Source organism: Haemorhous mexicanus, chromosome Z (assembly GCF_027477595.1).
Source record: "Haemorhous mexicanus isolate bHaeMex1 chromosome Z, bHaeMex1.pri, whole genome shotgun sequence".
NCBI classification, from domain to species: domain Eukaryota; kingdom Metazoa; phylum Chordata; class Aves; order Passeriformes; family Fringillidae; genus Haemorhous; species Haemorhous mexicanus.
In genome coordinates, this window is record NC_082381.1 from 63,899,009 (window position 1) to 63,923,048 (window position 24,040).

Genomic DNA, 24,040 nt, shown 5'->3' on the forward strand with positions numbered 1-24,040 from the left:
TCCATTGCAACCAAATTGTTCTATGGCAAACTCTACACACACACGCACGCGCACGCACACACGCATGCACATATATATAAAGCCACCAATCATTCAATGTGTTTTCACTCTGTTATAGATACATATTATAATATTGGCTTTTCACAAATATTAAAGTGGATTCTATATGTGTGGTGTTAAAGTAACTTTGTTATAGAGTTTTTATTTCTGTTAATTCAGCCTAGATGTAGGGAAATCACTGATATAAGTATGCTTGTGTTAAAATGCCTGCTTGGATGGGATAACATCCAATGAAGAATATGAAGAGGACACCTGCTACAGATATGCCAACTATCAGCACTCACCATCTGAAGACAGGTGAACTACGGCCCAAAACCTGGAGGTGATAAGAAGGGACTAAAACCACAACCCAAGAATACAATGATCTAAAAAAGTGGACCCAAGAAGATTTGCTAAATAGTTCTTGGAACATGTAAACTAGTTTGGGGAAAAGTTTACTGTGCATAAGGGTCTATGAATATGCAAGAGGCTGATGTAAGGAAAAAGGTATTTAAGGGGTGTCTCCGGAGATAACAGTGGAGATAACAGTGTGGTCATGGCTGAGTGCCAAGATGCACCCGGCCTAATAACCTTTGTTCTGTGGTCCTTGTCTCCTATTATCCTTTAGTAAACTTTTTAAATTTTCACAGGAGAGTGAACTTGTTTTTCACACACTCTACTCCACCCAAAAGGATCTGTCTGGTCATTATTCAAATCCCTATAGACTATGCTCAGAGTGAAAAACACGTTCAAAATTTTAAAAGTTTAATAAATGACAATAGGAGACAAGGACCACAGAACAAAGGTTATTACGGCTAGGTGCATCTTGGCTCTCAACCGAGAGCTCACAGTCACCTTCGGAGATACCCCTTAAGTACATTTTCCCTTACATCAACCTGTTGCATATTCATAGACCCTTATGCATATCCATAAACTACTTTACATTTTCCAGGTGCTATTTTACATAGCCCCTCCTCGGGTCCACCTTTTTAGAGCATGCATGTTGCCTGGCTGTGGTTTTGGCTCCTTGTCTTTTATCACTTCCAGTGTGGGCCTTGGTCCTCACTATCTTCAGATGGCAAGTGCTGATAGTTGGCATATCTGTAGCAGATGTTCTCATCCTATGTTCATTGGATGTTATCCCATCCAAGTAGGCGTTTTAACACAAGCAGAGCTATTTCACTACTATGTCTAAGCTTAAATAACAGCAGAAATAAAAACTGTATCTTAACAAAGTTACTTCAACATCACACATATGAAATCCATTTTAATATTTGAGAAAAGCCAGTATTATGTATCTATAACATTCAGCACAGTTAATTCTCTCAGGTACTGGATACCGTTTTCCATAGCATTCTACCTGCTTGGGTGCACTACTAGATCATGCTTGATCTAGTACCTTTCCTTCATGCTTGACAGGAGTCGCCTCCAGGGTCTGAGTTTTTGTCCTCTTCCCAATCCTCTTGTCAATGCCCACATCCCAGGGTTAGGGATCCCAGTTGCCCGGCTTTACTACTGTCTGTTTTCCATCCTGGCCTGCAATATCCCAGCACTGGGCCAGGCAGGTCACCAGGGGCTCTCCTGACTGCTGGCTGAAAGCTTCTTGTGCATCCCACAGCTCACCCAGGGATAGAAATGGGGTGATTGTCTCTGCACCTGCCTCTTCCTCCTGTTAGGAGGACCCTGCTTCCTCCTCATTCCTTTCTGTGTGAACTCATTTGATCTTGAATTTCTTCTTTTGTATTGGGGCGTCTGCTACTGTCACCTAAACTGTGTGAAAAACCAAAACTATCTGACAACATTCTTAGTGTTAGATAATCAAGGCATTTCTTCTGGCAATCTGTTGTTGCCAAGATGTGCAATAGAAATAATTTCATCCACACATAGCCTGGGTGTGCAGAGAATATAATTTCATGACCCATGAATTTTACCAGCTTTTTCACAAACTTTATACAGTCAAAATGAAAAAAATCGTTGGTTCAATGTTCATTGGTTCCAAGTTATGTAGTTCTTAGTATTTGGTTTCTCATTTGTCACAGATCTCTTTGCCTCCGATGCTAATTAGGTCCTCATTCTTTATCTCTGCTTTCCCTGACCTGGTGTCTCTGACCGTGCCAGGGATGTTTGGAATCGATATTCCGTTAACGGCCCTTGATGGCCGTTGCTGGCTGTTATCTCTTGTGTCTCTTCTGTGCTGCTCCCCGTCTGTTGAGATGTTAAGCTCATCAGGCCTCATCTAGTGGGAGATGGCCTGAAAACAAACTTCAGATCCTTTCCTCCGGGGCAAAGGCGAACAAACCTGATTTAAGTTATAAAATAAAAAATTTTATATATTTTGCGACACTACCAGCAGAGGTTGTTCTGGTTCAGCTGCAGTCTGAGTGGCCACGGTGCCTGGTGGTCTGCTTTCTTCCCTCTTCCCTGAGCGTGCTGTTTAGGGTCAAGCAGTGTCTAGGAAAAAGTGGCCAGGGCCCAGCACATTGCATAACTTCATGCCTCTTCGGAACTGCTACACCAGTTTTCCTTCACATATCATGCGACTTTATCAGGATCTCGTAGTTGTTCAGAAGTGAGGAAAGATGTGTGCTAATGTCTTTACAAATAATTTTATGGGAAGGTATGAGTGTTAAAGACTTTGAAATGGGTCTTATGCCTCTATAAATTCAAGGCAGCAGATTTGTTGCAGAGACCTGACAGCTTGGCTCCTGAGATAGACAAGAGTCTGCACAAGCCTGAACTTTTAAACTTCGGGGTGAAATGACAGGTTCAAGGGGGCATATGGGGTTGGTGGTTTGGGAAGGTTGTACCTTCCTAGTACCTCAGCCAATGGGGAAATGAAGAGGGAAACGTGCGGCCAGTTTAGGATAAAAGGAGGCTGCGCCTTCTGAAACCCCCGAGAGAGAAATCCCTGCGGGCGTGTGCCCCAGAATAAAGTTGAATGAAGTCGAAGGACTCCTCTGTCTCTTTTTTGGACATAAACCTCTGGCGTTTGTGGGTTTTCCTGACACGGGTGAACTTCGAAACCATTGAAGCACAATCATTCTTCAAAAGCTGGCCCGTTTTTTCCCACATTCCATGCCACTCATGACTATCTACCCTCAGGGCAGATGTCTGAATAACCTCCCTAGAAATACCTAAACATGATGTAAACCTGCCAGACTTAGCAACAAGAACATGCTCTTCTTAACCATCCAAAGGGAATTCAGAATTCTCAAAAGCTCTAGTAACAGGAGTGAAAAGATGGGGAAGATCATGCTCTCCAATTCTCCCCTGCCAGATTGGATATGACTATTAAGAGAGTCCCAAAAGAGTAGTGCCTGAGGTAAGGGTAGGAGAGCAGCACTGAATACGTATCCCAAATGACCCTCACTGCCCTTGATGTTACCATGCCATGAACTGATGGCATGTGTCACACAGCACAGCTACAGAACAATCCTGATCCCTCTCCCTCCTCTGAAAGCTAGCATCAGGAGGAGCACATAACAGGAATATACAAAGGGTTAGGTACAACACCCACACCAACAGACAAAGCAACACCGTGACCAGTGGCTCCCTACCTAATGCAGCAAATGCTTATATCAAATTTGTTTCCAATTCCCTCTCATCTGTAATCTCAGTCCTTCCTGGTCCATAGGAGGTGCCAAACAAGACTGCTGTGGTTTAGGAATGGTACTGCCCAGTTTAGTGCTCCCACTGAGACGCTTCAAACACACTGCCACTTTCCTGCTGGCCCACTCCCTCTCTGCTTTCCCCTGGGGTGAGATGGAAAAGGGAATTCGAGGCAAAAAAGGTAAAGATCACGCGTTGAGATAAGAAAATTTAATGGACACAGCAATGAGGTAAGAAAACAAGCATTAATAGCAACAATGTACAAAAGAGAGAGCGATTCACATACAAAATTGCTTACTGCAGAGCTCCACCGATCCCACCCTGACTGGAAGGAACTCCTCCACCCTGGAAGGGACAGCCTCCTTCTCTTAGCAATGAGGTGAGGTGATACAGAATAAGCTCTCCTTCCTAGCCCCCTCCTCTCTATTGCAAAAATTACCCTTGCTCTGGCTCCAGCCAGAATAAATATAAACAGAGGGTCTCAAAAACTTCACACACAGTGCACATTTTGGAATTATTAATAATACAGATATCTATCTTTTGTGGTGATATCCCTCAGTATCTAAACACATTTCTTCCAGTGAATATGTATCAATGATGTGATGAAGTAGGACAGCTGGCATAGTGCCACTCACTGCACTAAGTGTAAACATTTAGATGGTCAAAACTGGGTTTATTTACAAATAATTTCATGCATGACAACTGACTCTTCTAAAATTATATAAAACATATTTAAGAAAAGGATGACATTACACATTTGTATTAACAACAATGAAAGAAAAGGAAGAACACTAAAAAGCTTAACTAAAGCCAGCAAATAGTTGCACTGAGGTAAAGTTACAAAACAACCAACTCTTGTCACTGGTTAGAGCTAAACAGCAGTTCAAATCTCCAAGCCAAGATGTGGTACCTGCAGATGAGCCAACCACTACTCCTTGATATTTTGAAGTAGCTTTAATAAATGAGACTCAATAACCTGCTGAACTAAAGCAGAGAAAGATATGAGGTTAGTATTCATTTTTTCTGTATTTTCAGACTTATACTGTTTTTTCTAGCAGGTATCTGCTTATCCTTTGCAATAATTTAATGAAAAACAGACATGTATAAATTCACTCTGTGAATAAGTCAGCATTCCTTCAGAAAACAAAAGCCTTATATAATGCAAAAACAATACCCCCAGATAGGCAAACAATGTTTTTGGGGGTCATCATCAGTCTTTGGTTTGAATAGACTGATAGCACATGGAAAGCAAATTTTTAGCCTACAAACAGAAAATAGGAAGAAACATTTATGAGAAACTTCTGTGAAACACTTGGAGATTGAGCTCTTGAAGCAGTCTTCTATGTAAACTCCTCTGAAGTTGTGCTGTGCTGGTTTCAGCTGGGATAGAGTTAATTTTCTTCTCAGTGGCTGGCATGGGGCTGTGTTTGGATTTGTGCTGAACACAGGGTTGGTAATACACAGATATTTTTGTTATTGCTGAGCAGGGCTTGCACAGAGCCAAGGCCTTTTGTGCTTTTGGCGCAGCCACACTGGGGAGGGGACTGGGGGTGCTTGGCAGGCTGGGAGGAGACAGAGCCAGGACAGGTGACCCAAACTGACCAAAGGGATATTCCAGACCACGTGGCACCAAATTCAGTGTAAAAGTGGGGGAAAGAAGCAGGAAAGGGGGGGACATTTGTGATGATGTCATTTGTCTTCCCAAGTAATCACATAAGCTGGGAATGATGGGGCCCAGCTCTTCTGGAGATGGCTGAACACCTCCCTGCCCATGGGAAGCACTGAATTTGGTTTGTTTTGCTTGTGTGCACAGCCTTTGCTTTCTTAAACTTTTTCTCTCCCTGATCTCTCTGGTGGGGAAGTGAGTGAATGGCTGTGTGGGGCTTAGCTGCTGCCTGGGGTTAAACCATGACACTGGCGCATTCATAAGCCCAAGGCTGTGCTTGGAGAAGCTACACATACAGTGCCTGGCTTACTTTTTGATTCCATTCATTTCTGTAATGGCAGACGTTTCACAGCTTTCAAAATGACAGCAGCAGTGAGGGAAAAAAACAGTAAGGAGTCCCTTCTTTGCTTCTGGTTTCCATGACCAAGGCAGATATTATAATTCACTGATTACTGTTCAAAATGACAGCAGCAGTGAGGGAAAAACCAGTAAGGAGTCCCTTCTTTGCTTCTGGTTTCCATAACCAAGGCAGATATTATAATTCACTGATTACTGTCTACCTCAAGACAAACTAGAGCTAGAGCTGATCTGACTGAAGAAGGTTTAGCAAACTACATAACATCATTCCAGTCAAGTAGGGTGACGGGTTGAGGAGGATTGCAGGCCTTATCTGAGTCATAGCTGCATCAGCCCTAAACACCATTGTTTGTGTCCAGTGATATAGAGCCAGGTCAGGGACATTTTCTTACTAAGTACCTGACTTTCTGAAACAAGAATGGAAGCTCCTACCTACTTTGGCCTGATGTATTTAGGATTATTAAGAGTTGTAGGACAAGTAACATGTTAAGAGCTGCAAAACCTCTACTGGGCCATTACAGCAGATACATAAATGAGGAGCTGCAAAAATTAATTTTTTTTAAAGGAGTTTACATTTGCAGTACTCACCACTCCGATAGCCCAAGGCAACAGCCAAATCCATGGAATTATAGCCAGCATCTGTTTCAATAGTTGGATCAGCACCACTTTCTATGTAAAACAAGGATAGAATCTTGTATTTCTGACAGTGAGAGCTGATCGTACATTATTAATGATAATTTGGACAGTCTACTTACCAAGAAGAATTTTAACACACTTCACATGGTTCCCATGTACTGCATATAGCAAGGGTGTGCCTCCATTCTGCAAAAGCAGAGAAATGCCTCAGACACTTAACGATTAAGCAGTTCACAACTGTAATTCCTTAACACACGAATATGCTTCTATGTACCAGTAAGAGACTTCCTAGGTTTTATAAAAATGAGGTTCAGTTTTAGATCTTCACGACTTCCATCATTTTTGTATACTGTTCAAACACAAAGATCAGACTTCTACAAGAAGTCAGCATTAGTCTCATTCTCTTTCTACCATGAAGTCAGAACTAGTAGCATCAACTTCTCCTAGCCTATGAAAGTCTTGAACTCTCAAGTTTTTCGAAGAGGCAGAACAATTTTCAAACTCAGGCCAGTGCTATGTCCTGCTTCAATTTTGTGACCAAAGCACCCTCTGACTAAATTCAAGCTAGAATCTTACCCAGTCATACTCATTGACATCAACTCCACAGTCAAGCAGCATTTTGACAATATCAGTGTATCCTTTACTGCAGGCCAGTGAGAGGGCACTTTCTCGCCCCTTCCCCAGAATCTGAGGATCTGCACCCTGAAATAAAGTATAAAAATAAAAAAATAAGCAAATTCGAGGTTTTACACAGACCTTAACTTTTAAAACTTTTAAGCTTGTAACAGCACTGACAAACTTAGGAATGCAAAACAAACTAAAGAGTAAATGAAACCAAAATCAATTGTGATTTTTTTCCTTACATTCTGGAGGAGAAATTCCACTACTGCTATCTGCCCATGAGCTGCAGCCCACATCAGAGGGGTAAATCCTTCTTCATCCTTATGATTGATTAAATTTTCTGTTCAAAGAAAAATATATAACTTAGTAATCCTTTCCTCACTGCACTGTATCAGCTGGTGAAATGTGTTCATGGTAACATTTATTCACCAGGAACCAGTGTGACCTAAATGTCATCATCAACTTTAAAAACAAAATTCTGTCCCAGTGGTGGTGGTAGTATCTCTATCCAAGAAAGAAAAATACATCCAACTGACCAAAGAAAAATTTCAGCCTTTACTTTAAATTTTAAGTTTTTAAGCTCTATAAATCAAACTCTGTTTTTACTCAGAAAATTACAAGTTGTCTGGGCTTTGCCAATGTAAAGAAGATAAAGGATGTTTGAAAAAGAAAGAGGTACATCCAGTATTATACTGTAGACTATGTTTTGTTCAAAAGAGTGAGCCACACAATTTTGTAAAGAATGAACTTGTACAGCAATATAGATAAAGCAAGTCCATTCCCTACAAAGTTTGTGTAATCAGTAAGGTGGTCTGTGAAAACAATTAAGGTCTACATTGAGTCCAGCTGTAAGAGGAAAATAAGAACTTCTTTTAACAACCGTCTGACAAATATTTCAGCTGGATTTTCTTTTTTAATATCTAAGTACTTTATAAATCCCATACTTATCATAGCACCAAAATAAGCATTTTTAACTGCTACCAACACTCCAGAATTGATTTGCTTTTCATATACATGGCTCATTACGAAGTGTTTTGACTCAGTCACTCATTACCTGTTTTCCCGTAAACATTTCAACAAGGATGCACTGAAAGCATGGGTGATTACTATTAGTGCAGTAGGAATACACTATTAATGTTACTCAGTCATAAATATGGTAGGGAGAGCTGAAATTTTATATATGTACTATGGACACACAAATGCCACACTATTCAGAATATGTAGTACTATTACACTGCAGGTGTGAGGCATGGCTTACATTAGTGACATGCAGGTCTTTATGCTGATTGATTAAATAGAATTGGAAAGCCACCATTAACAGTAATATGTTTTAAATTACAAAGATAAATTAAAAATAAAATTAAATAAACTGCTGTGACAGAACTAACATATTCCTTTCTTAGTAACATGGATTACCTACATAGCTAGCGAACGGGGAGAGGAAGGGATTTACCTACTGCTATTACCGTTAATGTTTTAATTTAAAATGCAAATGATACAGGGAGTGAGTAATAGAGTAATACAAAACACTAGTCCACATCTGCAAAGAACAGATACCTCAAATGTCCTCCAGTTTGTACCAGAATTGAGGACTTTATAGCTTTGGTGAAAAGGTCAAACACAACGGCATATAAATGGCCCAAAGAAAAAAAGAAGGCATTTAACCTCCTTCTGTCCCACCTTGTTCAATACGTGTAGCCAGATACAACATTTCTCCCTGAGCAGCCAGCTGATGAACAGATAAAGCTGTAAAAAAGGAAGCAAAAGCCATGTTACATACACCAGTTTTCATTCTGCTCTATTTAGAGCTAAGCATAACATGTCCATTGGCTTCAGCAGTACAGAACTTGGAATCAAGAGTGTAGATGATTTTACCTTACGCTCTGAACTTAAATCACAATTAAACACTGAAAATTTTCTGAAGAGTTTCAACGACGTAGGTAATTTCTAAACCAATGCAGCAGTCATTCTTGAAAGCAAGGATACTTCCCACACTGACTCTTTACAAAGTAACATGCTCTCTTCACTGCTGTTTGGTCAGCAACCCAAGATTACTTTAAGACCCATTTATTAAATGAAAATAAACATATTTTGATAAATTAAGGATGTTTAATTTAAGAATCACACTTGAATCACCAGAAGACCTGTCCTACTGGTCAACAAAGAAAGCCTCTAGTGTGTCTCCCACTCACTACAATGTGAATAGATCAGACATTACAAAACGACACACAACTTGAAATACAGAGAAGAAAACAAAGATCGTGTGATTTCTTTTGTTATTTCAGAGATTATGAAGAAATAGCCTCAGATCCCACAGAAAACTGCATGGGTGCATAGTTTTGATAACTGCAGCTAGGAGCAAGCCTGAAAGGTAATCAGGAGGCTAAACGTAATAAATTATCCACATGATGTAGGAACAAAATTAGCTAATGATTACATTAACTGTAAATGTTCACTGTCCTTCTCCAAGTCACCACATGAAAGTTGAGTTTGTTCAGAAAGATGGCGTATTTTTTTCAGTGGCCTACACTGAATTAATTTTTTCCATGCAAGTAGCATTTTTCTTTAAAGAATTGACTTTAATTTAATAGAGAAAATAATTTATAGAGAAAATAATTTACTGACAAAGTAAATTACAGCAAATAATTTAAAAAGGCAATGCTTGACAATTTAGGAAAAAATCCCACCAGAAATAATGCTTCCTTAATTTTCAAGATCTGTGACAATCATGACACTTGCAGTATTCTATTTTTACATTACATCTTAAGTATCCTGCAGCATTTACTAATCATCTAATTTTAAGATGCACAAGTGCTGAAAACATGGGCATGAAGTACATTAACTTAAAACTTAAAATCTAATTTTTGAATTAAAAAATATAGGTAAGGGTTTTTCTGTTTTCTTTCCTTCTGGAAAATAAACTTCAGTCACGAATTCCATACAACAGGTGGATGACTATTTTATGGCTAGACCCATGTGAAATTAGACAAGTCTAACTCAGAGGTTTTTTTCCTACTTCTAAGTTCACTACAACACCAAAGAAAAAACTGCACAAATTTGTCAAGCATCCAACATACAGTTCACAAAACAATTATTAAGAGAAAGGCAGAAAGATACTTACAGTTTACAAGTAGAGGTGTTGTAGAGACTTCATTTCCCCTGTGTTTGTTAGTTAGTGTAGTTGATTGCTTTATTGGTGAGAAATGCTTAGTAGTTGATGGAGTATAAACATGTCTTACTTGGATACCAGGAGAAGGAGAAGTGTGGCTGTTGCATTCAGCTACATTGAACAAAAAACAGAGAGGACTTCAGTATTAATAAGAGCACTAAAAGCAAGCCATAGATTCTAAGTCACACTGTAAAGCAGCAGTATCACAAGACCTTTAAAATCCATGTTAAGAAAGCTTTGTGATATGTGCTTTTCCCACTGTATATCGTGAAAGCTGAATAAAGGGCTGTATTAATTTCTAGCATAAAACAATTATGCTACTTCATAAGTTCAGTATGGCATAATGTCACCCAGAGACAAGTTAGTATCTAAATTATGTAAGCCTTTTTCTTGATTTTTCAACATGCCTGGCATGGATTTCTTACATAAGAAGGCTCTACTTAACTCGTCATCTTCTTATAAACACTCTCCAAGGCAATAACATGATGCAGCTCGGGTCAGACATGCACTCAGGTACCTGCTCAGCCTTCGCCTGCTCCCTAACCAGTCCACTGCACGAGTGGAGACAACCTTCATTAACTTCTTCACCAGGGCTCTTCCCACTCCTGGGTAAAGTTTTAACAGCATTATGAATGCCTGATGAATACTTATCCAGGAGAAAGAAGAAAGACAGGTTCCACACTAACTTACATAAAATGCAACAGCAGGCCATCGCTTAGAATTCAGGAAGTCATTCGCTGCTGATGCGTTCCTTCATACTAACTTGTCTTGCTTTCTCCTAGAAGCTAATGGCATTTTATTATATTTATATATTTATATGTTGTCTTGGCTTCTAGTTCTCGAAAGTAGCTTTTGGTTTTGAGATTAGATACTTAAAAGACATATTGAAAGATTAAACTCCATATTGGCTTAATTGATTTGACACCAGTAATTAATGACTAGAAGCTAATTAATACACACACTGAATTTACACCATAGAGAACTTTGTGATCATAAATGCAAGGACAAATTCACTAATTAAAAGAAGCAGAGTGTAACAGGAAACAAAATTATGTTTTCTTTGCCAATCAAACAGCTACAACTGACTGTACTGAATTAAGAGTCCTACCACAGATTTTGACCTGTGATCCCAGGACTACTTCTAAGGGACTTAAAAACATTACCCAAGAAAAACTACCCTATTGCTGATGGGTGTAAATGTACCACTCAGACGTGCAGCTCTGCTAGTGAGCACCTGGGGCAAAATCAAAAACGTTTGAAAACTACAACGGCTGAAATGCAGCCAAACAACAAAAGTCAATGAAACAATCAAAATTCAGAGGAGGCCAGTGTTTGCATTTGTCACTGGAAATAGGTCACGTGGACTTCAGTAAAAGATACACCACTAATGGTCTGGAATATGACACCAAGCGCTAGAAACCACAACAGCTAAGGAGAAGAAGATGGCAGTTTAAATTTTGCTCTGTATCGATATCCTCAGCTGTGAAAAAGCATGGCTCAATTGTGATGAAGCTGCCCAGCAGTGGTGGGATTAGCTGCAGGGATCCAGCCCTGGAGCAGCATTTGCTTTTGAGCAGCAGCGAAGCTACAGTGGCCAGCCCATGGCTAGGACCAGAGGCTTTGTACAGCCACAGTGACAAAACACACCCGGCCTATGTTGTCTTTTATCACCCTCACGAAAAGATACAATGTGCTGCTGAAAGCTACTCAAGTGTTCATAAAGTGCATTCAGTAGTGTTTTGGAAAGTAACATGCTGCTGTAGGACATGCCATAGAGAAGCAGCTTGTTTTCCTAACTAGGATCAACTCTTACTAGCTTAAAATACTTTTTGTTCCGTGATTTTTCAGTTAATATAAATATTTGAAATGTAGTATAAAAATTAATCTTGGAGAAAATTTTTATATTAATAATTCATTAAGCATACAATAAAAACATTAGAGGAACACATCTTAGAAAACTGATCAATACACATGTAACACGGAAGCTCTTTTTTAAAAAAACATAATAACTTAATAGGATGACACAGTACACAGACAATATTTTGTACCATAAATTCAACCTTTAAATAAGACAGATGCGACTTCAAGGTCAGAGTTGACTTGATCTTGAATATTTTTACTGTCCTCCTCATTCAAAGACTTCACAAATCGTGAGCAGACATTCATATCAAATCTATTGGGCAAAATGAATTTCATCCCCATGGTGACACTCTGAGCTGGGCCTTCCTCTGTGCTGGTGTCAAGCTGGTGCTCCACTTTAATGTCTGGCATGGGTGGAAGGCTGTAGCTGGTGGTACATTCTTCCACAATTAACTGGGCCCCGACATCTAAGTTTGTTGAAGATGCCATGATCTCAGTCCTGTACAAGTTTCATACAAAATGATGCTTCATTGTTTCCAGCCAGGAGCAATTCTGGCCAGCCAAGCCAAATTTTCTGGACAACCTGCAACTGAACAGACATAACACTGGTTAAGAACATTCTGGTAAAACAATGCATAAAAACACATAAAAACTTTGTTTAAGCTTATGGCATTTAGTTTTGTCAGTCAAAACACTAGTGAAATATCAATCTTGTTGCTGTCACAGTTAGTGACCAAAACCTTTATTTATGTTTCAGCACCTGGATGTTTAAACCAAACTCCATTATTAAGCCAGTAGGAGTTTCATCCATGTGAAATGATGCTTCAGAATATTTGCCTAGTCGCAACAAAAAACCCCACACGACAACCAGATTTGTACCAAGCCAAGAACAAGCTATCATACGACTTTCCCAGAAAGTTGAGGGAACAATTAGAGCGACTTTAAGCTCCCATATGTCTTTTGCAACCTGAGCAAAATAAACTGCTTCTACCACACACGTAGGAAAAAGCCCAAATCCCTCTAAACCGTTAAACGCAACCCCAGAATACCCGTGGCTTGTTCACAGTACCGCGGGAGGTCTGGGGCGGGGCCGCGCTTCGCGCAGCTCCCGGCACGTCTGGAGGCGTCCCGTGTCCCTGCAAGCAGTCCGTGAGGACAGGCCGAGGACAGGCCCGACGCTGCCCGGGCCCGGCCTCACCTCGGCTTCCAGCCGCCGCCGCCACCGCCGCCGCCGGAAGTGGGGCCTCACCGCCCCGCCGATTGGCTGGCGAGAGGCGCGCTCTGATGACGCGCTGCCGGTGCCGCCGCCATCTCCCCTCGCGGCAGGCGCGGTGTGTCGCGTGTGCTGCGAGCCAGCCGGCGCTTCCCGAGACTCTCCCGCTTCCCGAACTTCTCCCGCTTCCCGAGCCTCTCCCGCTGAGCCCCGGCCCGGCCCCGCGTCATGGCCGCGTACAAGCCAGTGGTGGTCCAGGCGTGCCCCAAGCTCGGGGAGAGGATCACGCAGGACACGCTGTACTGGCGGGGATACAAGGTAGGAGGAAGCGGCCCAACAGTCGCAGTTCCTGCCCCAGAATGCCTTGTTTTACTACTTTCGTGCAATTATTATTTTTTTTTAACACGTATGAGTTAGTTTTTTTAATTCAGAACACATAATTAGTGGGTAAGTTGTAATGCATGAATTGAAAAAAAAATGAAAAGAGCAGGAGTAGCCTGTCAGAAGTGAAACTCACTGTCATTGTACCCAGAAATCGTTTTGATTCTAATGGAGTCTTAAATTCTTTGTAGGAAAAGCAGCTTTTATTTTTCTGTTTTCATATTTGATGGTGTGCTTCTGTGTATTTAACGATCTTTATCACAACTGTTTTAGACACCTGTTCAGATAAAGGAATTCGGTGCAGTAAATAAAATTGACTTCTCCCCGGTCCCGCCATATAACTATGCTGTCACAGCATCCTCAAGGGTAAGTTGCTTTAGGGCTGTTGTTCTTCAGCTGGTATGACACCCGGGGATGTAATAATCCCTCTTGTTTTGGCAGATCCACATCTATGGCCGTTACTCCCAGGAGCCCATCAAGACGTTCTCTCGCTTCCGGGACGCGGCGTACTGTGCCACCTACAGGGACGACGGGCGCCTGCTCGCCGCCGGCAGCGAGGACGGCAGCATCTCCCTCTTCGACGTCAGCGGCAAAGCACCGCTGAGGCAGTTCGAGGGCCATACCAAGTAAGGCAGAGCTGGTTTGTTTTGTTTGTGTGCAGAAGCTTCTGTGCTGTATTTGCACACCGCAGGCTCATCACAGACTGGATGGTTTCTTAAAGATGGTCTGGTTCACCCCTCCTGCCACAGGGCAGGAGCACCTGCTGCTAGCCCAGGCTGCTCAGAGTTCCATCCAGCCTAACCTTGAGTGCTGCCAGGGAAGGGGCATCCCCATCTTCTCAACCCATTCAAGTGCCTCAGCAATATTCAGTATTTCCGTTAAATTGTAGTCATATGTCTGCTTCACATGCTGCTGAAAATGAGTAGAACTGATTTACTTAGCTGTAGACTGCCTCGTGTTGATCTTACTGAAAAGTAGATTTTAGTTAAATTTAAAATGGGAGTGAGTTTTTTTTAAAAAAATCTAAATATGAATCAAGTGTGCAGAAAAGTAAATACATTTTCTCTTTCACATATGTGTCTCTTAATATGTTGTGTAGCTACTGTCTTCTGAGTACATTGCATTGATAAGAACATCTTATTTGATGCTAGTAGGAAAAGAGCTCTAAAATATGTCCAAACAGAAACAATGAAGAAATACACCAGTAAATGCAGGAATTCCTTAAAGAGCTCCAAAAATAAATCCGAAAAAATGCATAATGGTAGCATGGGGTGAGGAAGAAATTAGGAGTTCTGATGTATCAGTGAGGAGAAGACAGTGGTAATGCTTCAACAGACTTCTGTGCTGTAAAGAATCGATTTGTGTTATATCTGCATAGAAGAAGAAGAATCCCCCTTTCAGTGGGAAATACCCAGAATGACCTTGAGAGTGTTTTTCTTTGGGGTCTGTTTGCAAGTTGGGTGTTCTAATGGCTAAATCAACTGCATACCTGTACACACATGTGCGTTCTGCCAACACCTGTTGGGATATTGCAGTGATAATAAAGACTTCAATAGTGATTTTAATGGGCAAGAAGATTATTCAAAGCAGCCATACTTGAAATTTGCTGTTACAAAGTGAGGCTTTGTAAGTTCTGATATTAAACATTGCACTTCTAGGTTAGAATGATTTAATAAACTCTTCATACAATGAAACTCTTCTTGAAACATGAATATATTTTAACTTTGGGTGTTGTGGACTTTGTTTTTTAGGCCAGTTCATCTAGTGGGATTCCTGTCTGATAAATACCGAATATTTTCCGGTGGTGATGATTATTCATCAAAATTGTGGGATATTCCGAGTGCCACAGAAATGGTCTCTTACAGTGAACATACTGACTATGTGAGATGTGGCTGTTCAAGTAAAGTGAATGCAGATGTCTTCATAACAGGTTTGTCTTTATATTTTATTTATACTTCTTTTGGGTTGAATTGAAGAAAAATGCTGAAAGATTGTTTTTGATACAGTAGGGTCATATTTATTGTATTTTAGTCATGAAGGATCAGTCTGCCTGTGCAGTGCCTACTGTATTATTTCCTTTTTTTTGCTTGCTTTTTAAGCTTGACACTGATGTTCTAGGGGAAGCTGCAGGAACTGAGTTTTAACATCTTTATGGTTTAGTCTATTAGGGTTAACAGAACTTGTAAAAGAAAATACTGTGAATATATCCTTTGGCTGGGAGTAACTGAAATGTTGTACCAAGTTTCTGAAGCAGGACACTAGTTTGTGCAGCCCATAACTGGCACACTCAAAAATGTGAGGTCATGTGGAGTTACTTGGAACCAGTTGCTTTTGGTTTTCCTAGCAGTAGCTTTGTATCAATCTGTGGAAAGCACCTAGTATTCATGAGGCACAAGAAGCTAGGTTTCATCAGGTTGCTTGATATTTATTATTATAAATACATTTCATTCATGGAAGTGAAATGAAATGAAAACAAATTACTTTTACAGACTGACATGTTGCTAGGGCTAGAATTAGAAAATTTGTTGCCCCAAGGCTGTAAACCAACCAAGGTAAGTCACAAGGTGTTTTTACATGTATGATTTAAAACTATTGCTATTAGTCAGGAACTTCTTTAGATGATAGGACACAGCTGTTTTAGTTCCTGAACTAGTTGAAATTATGAAACTGATTTATGCTGATGTTTGCAGGTTCCTATGATCACACTGTGAAAGTGTTTGATGCACGAACAAAGAGTAGTGTCATGACGATAGAACATGGCCATCCTGTGGAGAGCGTGCTTCTCTTTCCATCTGGTGGACTTCTGGTATCTGCAGGTAATTCTGTAAAACCACATAAATCAAATATCTTTTCTGTGGTCCTCATTTGAGGAATACTTCAGTTACTTGCTTTTTGTGTGCTGTTTTAGTTTGATAATGAAGTGGTAAGTGATGTAATAATTGGATTTCTCAAATATGTATTTATTCTCAAATAAATCTGTAGGAATCTGCATTTATGTGATGGGTGCAAGTAGGGGTCTTTCCTTTTTGTCTTTGTTTTAATATTCTTGTAGTTTCCACTTCCCCCCTGCCTCCAAAATCATTTGTAATAAGAAAATGCAGGCTCTAACTGGCCCATTTCTAAAGTGAAAGAGTTAACATACTTAGGTTTTGAAAGGATGCGACTGTCTTTCTCATAATGTTGACAAGCTTTTTTATTGCCTTGTTGCTATTCCATCAGAGGTGCTGTAATCCCATAGTTTAAATATTTTTATTTTTTTGGTAATGAGTATGATTGGAGAATGGTTGAATCATTCAGGTCCATTCAGAATGGCCTAATAAAAGAGCAGGCTTCTGCCAGGAGATACAATGGAAGAGGATAGTGAGTAGGGACAGAAAACTGTTAAGAGGTAAAGGTACTTGTGAAGGAAATACTGCATCACTGTGAAAACTTCTTCAGAGAGGCATAAATATATACATGTGTATGTTTTGTGTGCTTCCTCTTCACAGGAGGTCGATATGTCAAAGTTTGGGATGTACTAAAAGGTGGACAGTTACTAGTTTCACTTAAAAATCACCATAAAACTGTGACTTGTTTGTGCCTGAACAGCTCTGGACAAAGGTTATTGTCAGGATCCCTTGACAGGTTGGTATATTTTGTGGCTTCCTTATGGTGGCATTCTTTAGGACTTTTATTCTTTGAAAGGTATTATTTCACATCACTGTTAACCTGTGTGTGGTTTTTGGGCTTTATTTGAGGGTATGTTTTGGGGCCAAGGTACCTACTGTGAAGCTGTCCCTACTTTTGCAGGGGCCTTGGTCTAAATGGGCTTTAAAAGGTTCCCTCCAATTCAAACTGTACTGTGATTGATTCTATGATACAATTTAACCTTTTCCTCTTACTGATAATATCAATAAGGATTGTGTGTGCCATTTGAGGATGCATATGGGGAACTTCTGAATAAGTGTTCAGTTTTTTAAATCTCTAAACTGACCTTTCCAGTCTTTGGAAGTTAACTATTCTTAACTTTAATACAGTTTAAATATCTGAAAGTGTACTAGCATTCACTTTGTAAAAGCCTGGGTTTTGTGTCTCTCTGCTTTTGCTTCTTGTACCCAAGAGTGGTTGTGAACATGACCTCTTTGGTTTTTTTGATTAGTTTCAGTTCATGTCTTGTGTCTGAGACATTAGACATTAGAAACACAAAGTAATGTGAAATGACAGTGGATGTGTTTTCCTCCTCCCTCCGGTATTTCCTAGGCTACCTCAGGCTTTACAATTACATAACACTAGCTTTTGTCCTTGTAAGATAATATTTTGTTTTCCAATTTGTTAAATATTTCATGCTTCCAACCAAATTTGTAAGGGGTAGCTGGATACAAGAGTATCTTCAGATTTAGCAATATCCTAGATATTGCTAGTAGATCTTGTATTTAAAATTTAAGATCAAATTTGAAGAGATTCTGTCTTAGTGTTTTCCTAATATGCATTTCTGAATTCAGATAGTCACTATGCCTGCCTTCAGTTTCTACTTCTGTTCTTGCCCCATTTTCACCTTTTTTGAGGTAAGAGCACTCCTGACTTGACTTGTGGTTACCTTTTAAAAGAACATTACTGTTGCAGGAGTAATACCCAAGAAGCTCAGTGGTAGTCTTAGGAATGCATTGTATTAATTCTCAGTTTCCTTGAATGATCTGTAGAAGATGAGTATCCTGATTAAGTTCCTGTAAGATGAGTATCCTGATGAAGTTCCTGTAAAGTGACTACAGTAAATCTTTACTAACAATTTTTTTATCTTTGCTCTCTGTAGGCATGTGAAGATTTACAGTACTACATCCTACAAAGTGGTCCACAGCTTCAACTATGCAACATCCATCCTCAGTCTTGCGTTGTCGGTAAGTGCATTAGAAGTCTTCCTAGACTAGAAGAGAATTCCTGATACCTTTTAAGTCACTACAGTAAATAATTGTTGCTTTCATGGTATTGGGTGTTCCAGAAGAATGCTGTACATGCAAAGTAGGGTTGGATATGTTTCTCCTGAGTAAGAGGTTTTAAACATAATATAGTCAAATACAGTGTTACCTTACTAGATCAGTGCAATGTCTTGTGTTTATGAATGACAGTGTACATCATAGGGAAAGTACTCACTTTAGAATGCAGGTCCTTTGACTTTAAGATAATTGTACTCACCTTTTGCCTTTCAGGAATGCTGCAAGTCCTTTTGCATAGCAGGAAAAAAATAAGTAGTTAATTTGTGGAAAAATTCAGAATAGGGTGTAAACTTGCTTTAAAAGTTGGTGTCAGTTGGTTTGAGGAAGAAAGAAGAAGGTTGTGAGCATAAACAAATTTGTCAAGGCATGTCTTGGAAGCAGACAGCAGGCACTCTTACTTCTCAGAAGCACTTGATTTCCAGTGGATAAGTTATCTGCTGGCCAGAAATTTGGAGGCTAGCACCAGTTTTTAAGCAATACTGTTGTCATGTGGTACCCCCTTATGTAGCCTCTGAAGGACATATGAATGGGCCTGTGAGGGATCTTTACTACCTTTGCTAATTGTTCTGCTCTGCTGGAATGTAGAGGAGGGTATGTGTGGGGAGTGTCTTCATTTCCTACTGTATTACCTAGGGAGCTGAGCTAAAATAAACTTTGATTTTTTTTTTTTTTCTTTTGAAGTGAAGAATCCATAGCCTTTTAAGACCCTATGGCATCTGCAAAATATGCAGTACCTGTAGTTTGGCATCTCTAGTGTGTGTGTAAAAAATCTTCTGAAGCATAATCTTGTTTTCTGTTGATTAAACCATTTGAATTTTAAATGGTCATATGAGAACATTATAATGCCTTTATTGAGGCAAATTAAAGGTGGGTCTGATTCCAGATGCTGCTTCCAGCTGTAACCAGCCATAAGGAAATGTGTATAGAAGACCAAATGCAGGGCAAGTGTGTTGATATTCTCCCAAATTCCGTTTTCAGATGAGATGTGAACTCATCAAAGTGTAGTTTCAGTGTAATTCAATGAATTACTATTGCATAAGCCTGTTCAGTCTCTCCTTGAGCTTGATTAAACTTGAAACTTACCTAGATTCCTTGATAAGGAGCTCCACACTTCTGATACTTGTGTGAAGAATAAAAAGGGAATTAACCTTCAGCCGGCCATGCTATTGTTTTCCAGTTGTTCAGTACCTAAGGCTTGGTATCAAAGCTTGCTTTCATTTCAATCTTGCTTATAGTTTCCATATTCTCAAAATCTTTTGCCAGACAATCATATTTATAAGGCTTTCCTGTTTCATCTTCCCCAACAGGTGTTAATGCATAATTGAGCTTGATTCACTAGTCAGTCTATAATGTTGCTTATGAGCATAGCCTGGAAGCTGTCCCTGCTTTGAACAAATCATTCAATCATGGAACCTCAAAGAGGTGCCTTCCACATTAAATCATCTATGATACTGTGATTTGAACCTTGTCATGAAACATAAAACTATAAAAATGTGTATGATAGAGCACAGATAAAACACTGAGTCCTAACTCTGTGATTTCTTTGTGCTAGCCTGAAGATGAAACCATAGTTGTAGGCATGACCAATGGGGTGCTAAATGTTAAACACAGAAAACCAGAAGAAAAGAATGAAAACTCTCAAAAGAAGAGACAACCAGCATATAGAACCTATGTGAAAGGAAAAAGTTACATGCCAAAACAGGTATGATGTGGTAAGAAAATCTGTACTGAAACATTTCTGAAAAATTGGTTTATTTGAATATGCTAAATTGGAGAAAGGGAAGGGAGGGAATATATAAGATTATTCATGGTAATGTATCTAATCCATTATGTGAGTGTGTGTGTATTTGTCTTACACTGAACTATTTTTTTGAATTTTAGGAAGATTTCTGTGTCAGTAAACCTGTAAAACGTGTTCTGAGAAAATATGATAAGCTGCTGAGGAGCTTTCAGTCTTCCAAGGCTCTTGATGCAGTACTGGAGGTGAGGCATTGGTTTTTCTTCTTGTCAGACTTTTGTGCAGTCACCTTATGGTAATTTTCCTTGTATGTAATACTAATTTTATTTTAGTGTATAACTAGAAAGGAGTCTAAGTTGGGTTCCATTTTGGTTTTGCTGACACCAGTGTTGTATGTAAAGATGTTGCTTTGGTACTAAACTCTTCCTAAATCTGTCCAGCCACCCATCATGCTTCATACCCCTGAAGTCACGGTTGCAGTCATGCAGGAACTACATCGCAGAGGAACACTGAGAAGTGCACTTGCAGGCCGAGATGAGAAACAAGTTAATCTCCTGCTTACCTTTGTGGCAAGGTATTATGAGCTCCCTCTGACTATTTTGACACTTCTGTTTCCTAATAACTTGCCAGTTTCAACAGATCACTGGTAGAACACTGGTACTCCTGAAATCTCACACGCTTTTTCTATTGTGATGCCAAGGTTTTGGGATAGGTTTGAAACAATTTACCTGTTAGCACAGAATGGTTTTGCTGATAAGCTATTCTGCTTCTTTGCCAGACACTCTACCCTTAGTCTGTTATTTTCTGTCTCCTTGATGAAATTTGTGTTTTTATGTACTCAAGGCCTTTTGACACTCCTCGAGGCCCCACTGGCTTCCTGAAGGGAAGAGGGTAAATACCACATATATGGGTTTTTTTGACTTGCATCTCTGACTGCTGGTCTGTGATATCTCTTCATCAAGAAAAAATTGTATGCCTATGTGAGAAAGCTTCTTGTTGGTGGTGGAGTACAGTTGACAAAACCAGTAAAATACGAATGTCTTCTAATTTTGCAGGCGTGTGATTGAGCCTAGATTTACTTCTGTGCTGGTGATTGTTGCTGATATGATCACTGGTAAGACAATACAAAAAAGATTCTCAAAGCCATATAGCTAGCTTGCAAATAAGATTGAAAGTAAGTGCTACATTTTTAAGGAAACCAAACCTTAATGGCTCTGTTTATATGTGTGGGCTTAGTGTCAAGAGAATGATCCAGAAAAGAGATATTTCCAGATAACTTTTACCGTAGTCAGGATTTGATTTGTACAGGCTGCAGGAAGCTCCTTGTGGTCTCTAAGTACCTTTGATACTCCATGTTTCTGTGTTTACATAGTACAAATAGCTTCCTCTTATTTAGTGAGGTAAAAATAGTATTTGAGGTCATAAAATCTTCTGTTTCTGTTAGTTTGTCATACAGCTGCTGAAAGTACATACAACTTTTGCTTTCAGAACAGACAACATTAAAATTGTCTTATTTTTTCAGAATGTTGGGCTTCTGCTAGAATCCTTAAATGTATCTCTAACTAGCTAATGTAATTTTTGCCTTTTTATACAATTATGGATTCTTAACTGATATTTTTCTTTACAGACATTTATCAGCCTGTGGTTGGGCAGTCAGCAATAGTTGATAAACAGTTCTTGAAACTCCAGCAAGCTATTGGAAAAGAAATTGACTATCAAGAAGAACTATTAGAAGTTTTGGGAATGATGGATACACTGTTTGCTACTTTTACTAAGAAAAGAGATACATGTCTAGAAGAGAACAAAAGTAATGGTGTCACGGAGATCATTGAAACAAATAGGAATTACTGACACCCATCTCAACAAATTGTCACAATTGTGAACTTGAAAGACATGACCTGTTCTCTTGGTAACTTCTAATAATAGTGACTTTCAAAATATGCCTCTCTGTGTTGAAGTTCTGTCTTTCAAATTGTGTTGCTGAATAGGCTTGATTACTGAAGATAGAGGAAGAGGACATTTTCAAGATTGTCCATGCAATATTTTTCAAACAATTTAGTTTTAAAGTTTTATTTCAGAGTTACAAAACTTCCTACATTTACATGGGGATTTACATGGCCTCAGTTTTGGTAGCAGCAGGACTGCAGGGGTGGCTTCTGTGAGAAGCTGCCAGAAGCTTCCCTCATGTTTGGCAGAACTAGTCCCTGGTTGTTCTAAAGATGGACATACTGCTGGCCAAAGCTGGGCCAACTAGAAATGGTGATAACAAAGTTATTGTGCTGTTGTAATTGTGGCCAGAGAAGAGCAGAGTGAGACCATGTGAGAAGAACAACCCTGTGGACCCCGAGGTCAGTGAAGGAGGAGGGGCAGGAGATGTTCCAAATGCCGAGATTCCCCTGCAGCCTGTGGTGAGACAGCCCTGCTCCTGCAGCCCGTGGAGATCCATGGGGAATGCAGAGATCCACCTGCAGCCATGGAGGAGCCCGTGCTGGAGCAGGTGGATGCCTGGAGGAGGCTGTGACCCCATGGGAGACCCAAGGAGAGAGGGGCCCTGCTCCCAGGCTGGAGCAGCCTGTCCCTGGAGGGCTGCACCCCTGGAAGAGAGACCCATGCTGCAGCAGTCTGGGGAGGACTGCTGCCTGTGGGATGGACTCACACTGGAGAAGTTCATGGAGATCTGTCTCCATGGGAGGGGAGCCCACAGTGCAGCAGGGGGAGGACTCTTCTCCCTGAGCAGTGGGAGAAGCCACAGGTCATGAACTGACCACAAACCCCATTCCCTGTCTCCCTGTGCCACTGGGGGAGGAGGTAGAGCTGGGAAAGAGGGAGGGGTGAGGGGAAGGTGTTTTTAAGGGTTTGTTTTACTTCTCATTTTCCTGCTCTAACTTTGTTTAGTAATAAATGCAATTAATATATCTTAGTTGAGCCTGTTTTGCCCATCATGGTATTTGAAGAGTGATCTCTCCCACTCTTTACCTCAACCCATGAATCCTTCGTTACATTTTCTCTGCCAAGTCCAGCTGCAGAGGAGTGAATGAGGGGCTTTGGTGGCTGCCTGGTGTGTGGCCAGGACCAGCCCACTACAGTTGTGTGTCCAGTACTGTCAGCAGTCACCAATTTTCAGTTTTTATTTACTAGAAAATAATTGATGTTTGTGTAATTTTAATGTGTCATTCTATTTAAGGTTAACATCTGAACTCACATCCTTGAAAATACAAAAACCAGCAAACACATTTGATAACACTTGACTAGGTTGTTTTTTCTCTCCCTGCTTCATCTCCATTTAAGATCTTCATTAATTCACAGCACACAGCAGAATGACTCCAGAAGTGCGTGCTTAGGTATACTGAAAAAGTTAGTTAACTTTTTTAGTGAGGTGTATGTATTTGAGTTACAATTTTCTAGAAAATAGGTAATATTTCTAAAGGGGAATTAATTTGAATTAATGTAATGAGTAAAGTACCAGTGAGAAAATATCAAGTTAAATATCAAAATGCAGTTTTTGTGGAATTCTGTCACTTTTAATGTACAGTACATGGAATTTGAGTCTGTTGTTTGAATGCTAGGGTAATTTATTTTAACTTCAAGCAGGGCTGGATCAGTATGAATACAATGGAAAGAGGTGTGCTAAAGGCTGTTGAGTACATGTAGTATGACATTAGGGTAGAACTTTGTTCTTAACCTGTTCTGTGGCTTGGAATTTGGTATGTAATAGGAATTTCTTGCAGAACTAATTTGCTCATGTAAGACATTGAAAGGCAGATATCAGTGGTAGAAATAG

At 40.0% G+C, this 24,040-nt stretch overlaps 2 protein-coding genes across 5 annotated transcripts; one reads left to right on the forward strand and one right to left on the reverse strand.

Moving 5' to 3' along the window:
* Positions 1-3,843: 3,843 nt before the first annotated feature.
* On the reverse strand, positions 3,844-13,207 carry ANKRA2 (ankyrin repeat family A member 2). 4 transcript variants are annotated; one of them, XM_059873305.1, is made up of 9 exons: positions 13,156-13,207; positions 12,158-12,546; positions 10,050-10,208; positions 8,609-8,674; positions 7,171-7,268; positions 6,884-7,009; positions 6,427-6,493; positions 6,260-6,340; positions 3,844-4,632 (listed from the first exon to the last, which is right to left on the reverse strand). In XM_059873305.1, the coding sequence occupies exons 2-9, from the start codon at positions 12,444-12,446 to the stop codon at positions 4,577-4,579; spliced, it is 942 nt and encodes a 313-aa protein (XP_059729288.1). In that variant the 5' UTR covers positions 12,447-12,546; positions 13,156-13,207; the 3' UTR covers positions 3,844-4,576. The 4 variants fall into 4 exon arrangements, with proteins under 4 accessions (XP_059729288.1, XP_059729287.1, XP_059729284.1 ...); XM_059873304.1 differs by having other exon boundaries at positions 12,158-12,540; positions 13,027-13,195; XM_059873301.1 differs by having other exon boundaries at positions 13,027-13,195.
* A 38-nt stretch (positions 13,208-13,245) lies between these two features.
* UTP15 (UTP15 small subunit processome component) lies at positions 13,246-23,179 on the forward strand. The gene is made up of 12 exons (XM_059873300.1): positions 13,246-13,488; positions 13,825-13,917; positions 13,993-14,177; positions 15,303-15,481; positions 16,242-16,367; positions 17,040-17,175; positions 18,341-18,425; positions 20,074-20,223; positions 20,403-20,504; positions 20,700-20,833; positions 21,315-21,373; positions 21,887-23,179. The coding sequence occupies exons 1-12, from the start codon at positions 13,399-13,401 to the stop codon at positions 22,108-22,110; spliced, it is 1,563 nt and encodes a 520-aa protein (XP_059729283.1). The 5' UTR covers positions 13,246-13,398; the 3' UTR covers positions 22,111-23,179.
* The last annotated feature ends 861 nt before the right edge of the window (positions 23,180-24,040 follow it).

Coding starts and splice junctions, on each gene's coding strand:
- ANKRA2 (XM_059873305.1), bottom strand. CDS start 12,446: ATGGCATCTTCAACAAACTTAGATGTCGGGGCCCAGTTAATTGTGGAA. Junction 7,269..8,608: donor GGCTACACGTATTGAACAAG/GTGGGACAGAAG, acceptor TTCTTTGAACAG/AAAATTTAATCAATCATAAG. Junction 6,341..6,426: donor GTGTGTTAAAATTCTTCTTG/GTAAGTAGACTG, acceptor TGTTTTACATAG/AAAGTGGTGCTGATCCAACT.
- UTP15 (XM_059873300.1), top strand. CDS start 13,399: ATGGCCGCGTACAAGCCAGTGGTGGTCCAGGCGTGCCCCAAGCTCGGG. Junction 18,426..20,073: donor TCCTCAGTCTTGCGTTGTCG/GTAAGTGCATTA, acceptor TCTTTGTGCTAG/CCTGAAGATGAAACCATAGT. Junction 20,834..21,314: donor CTGCTTACCTTTGTGGCAAG/GTATTATGAGCT, acceptor CTAATTTTGCAG/GCGTGTGATTGAGCCTAGAT.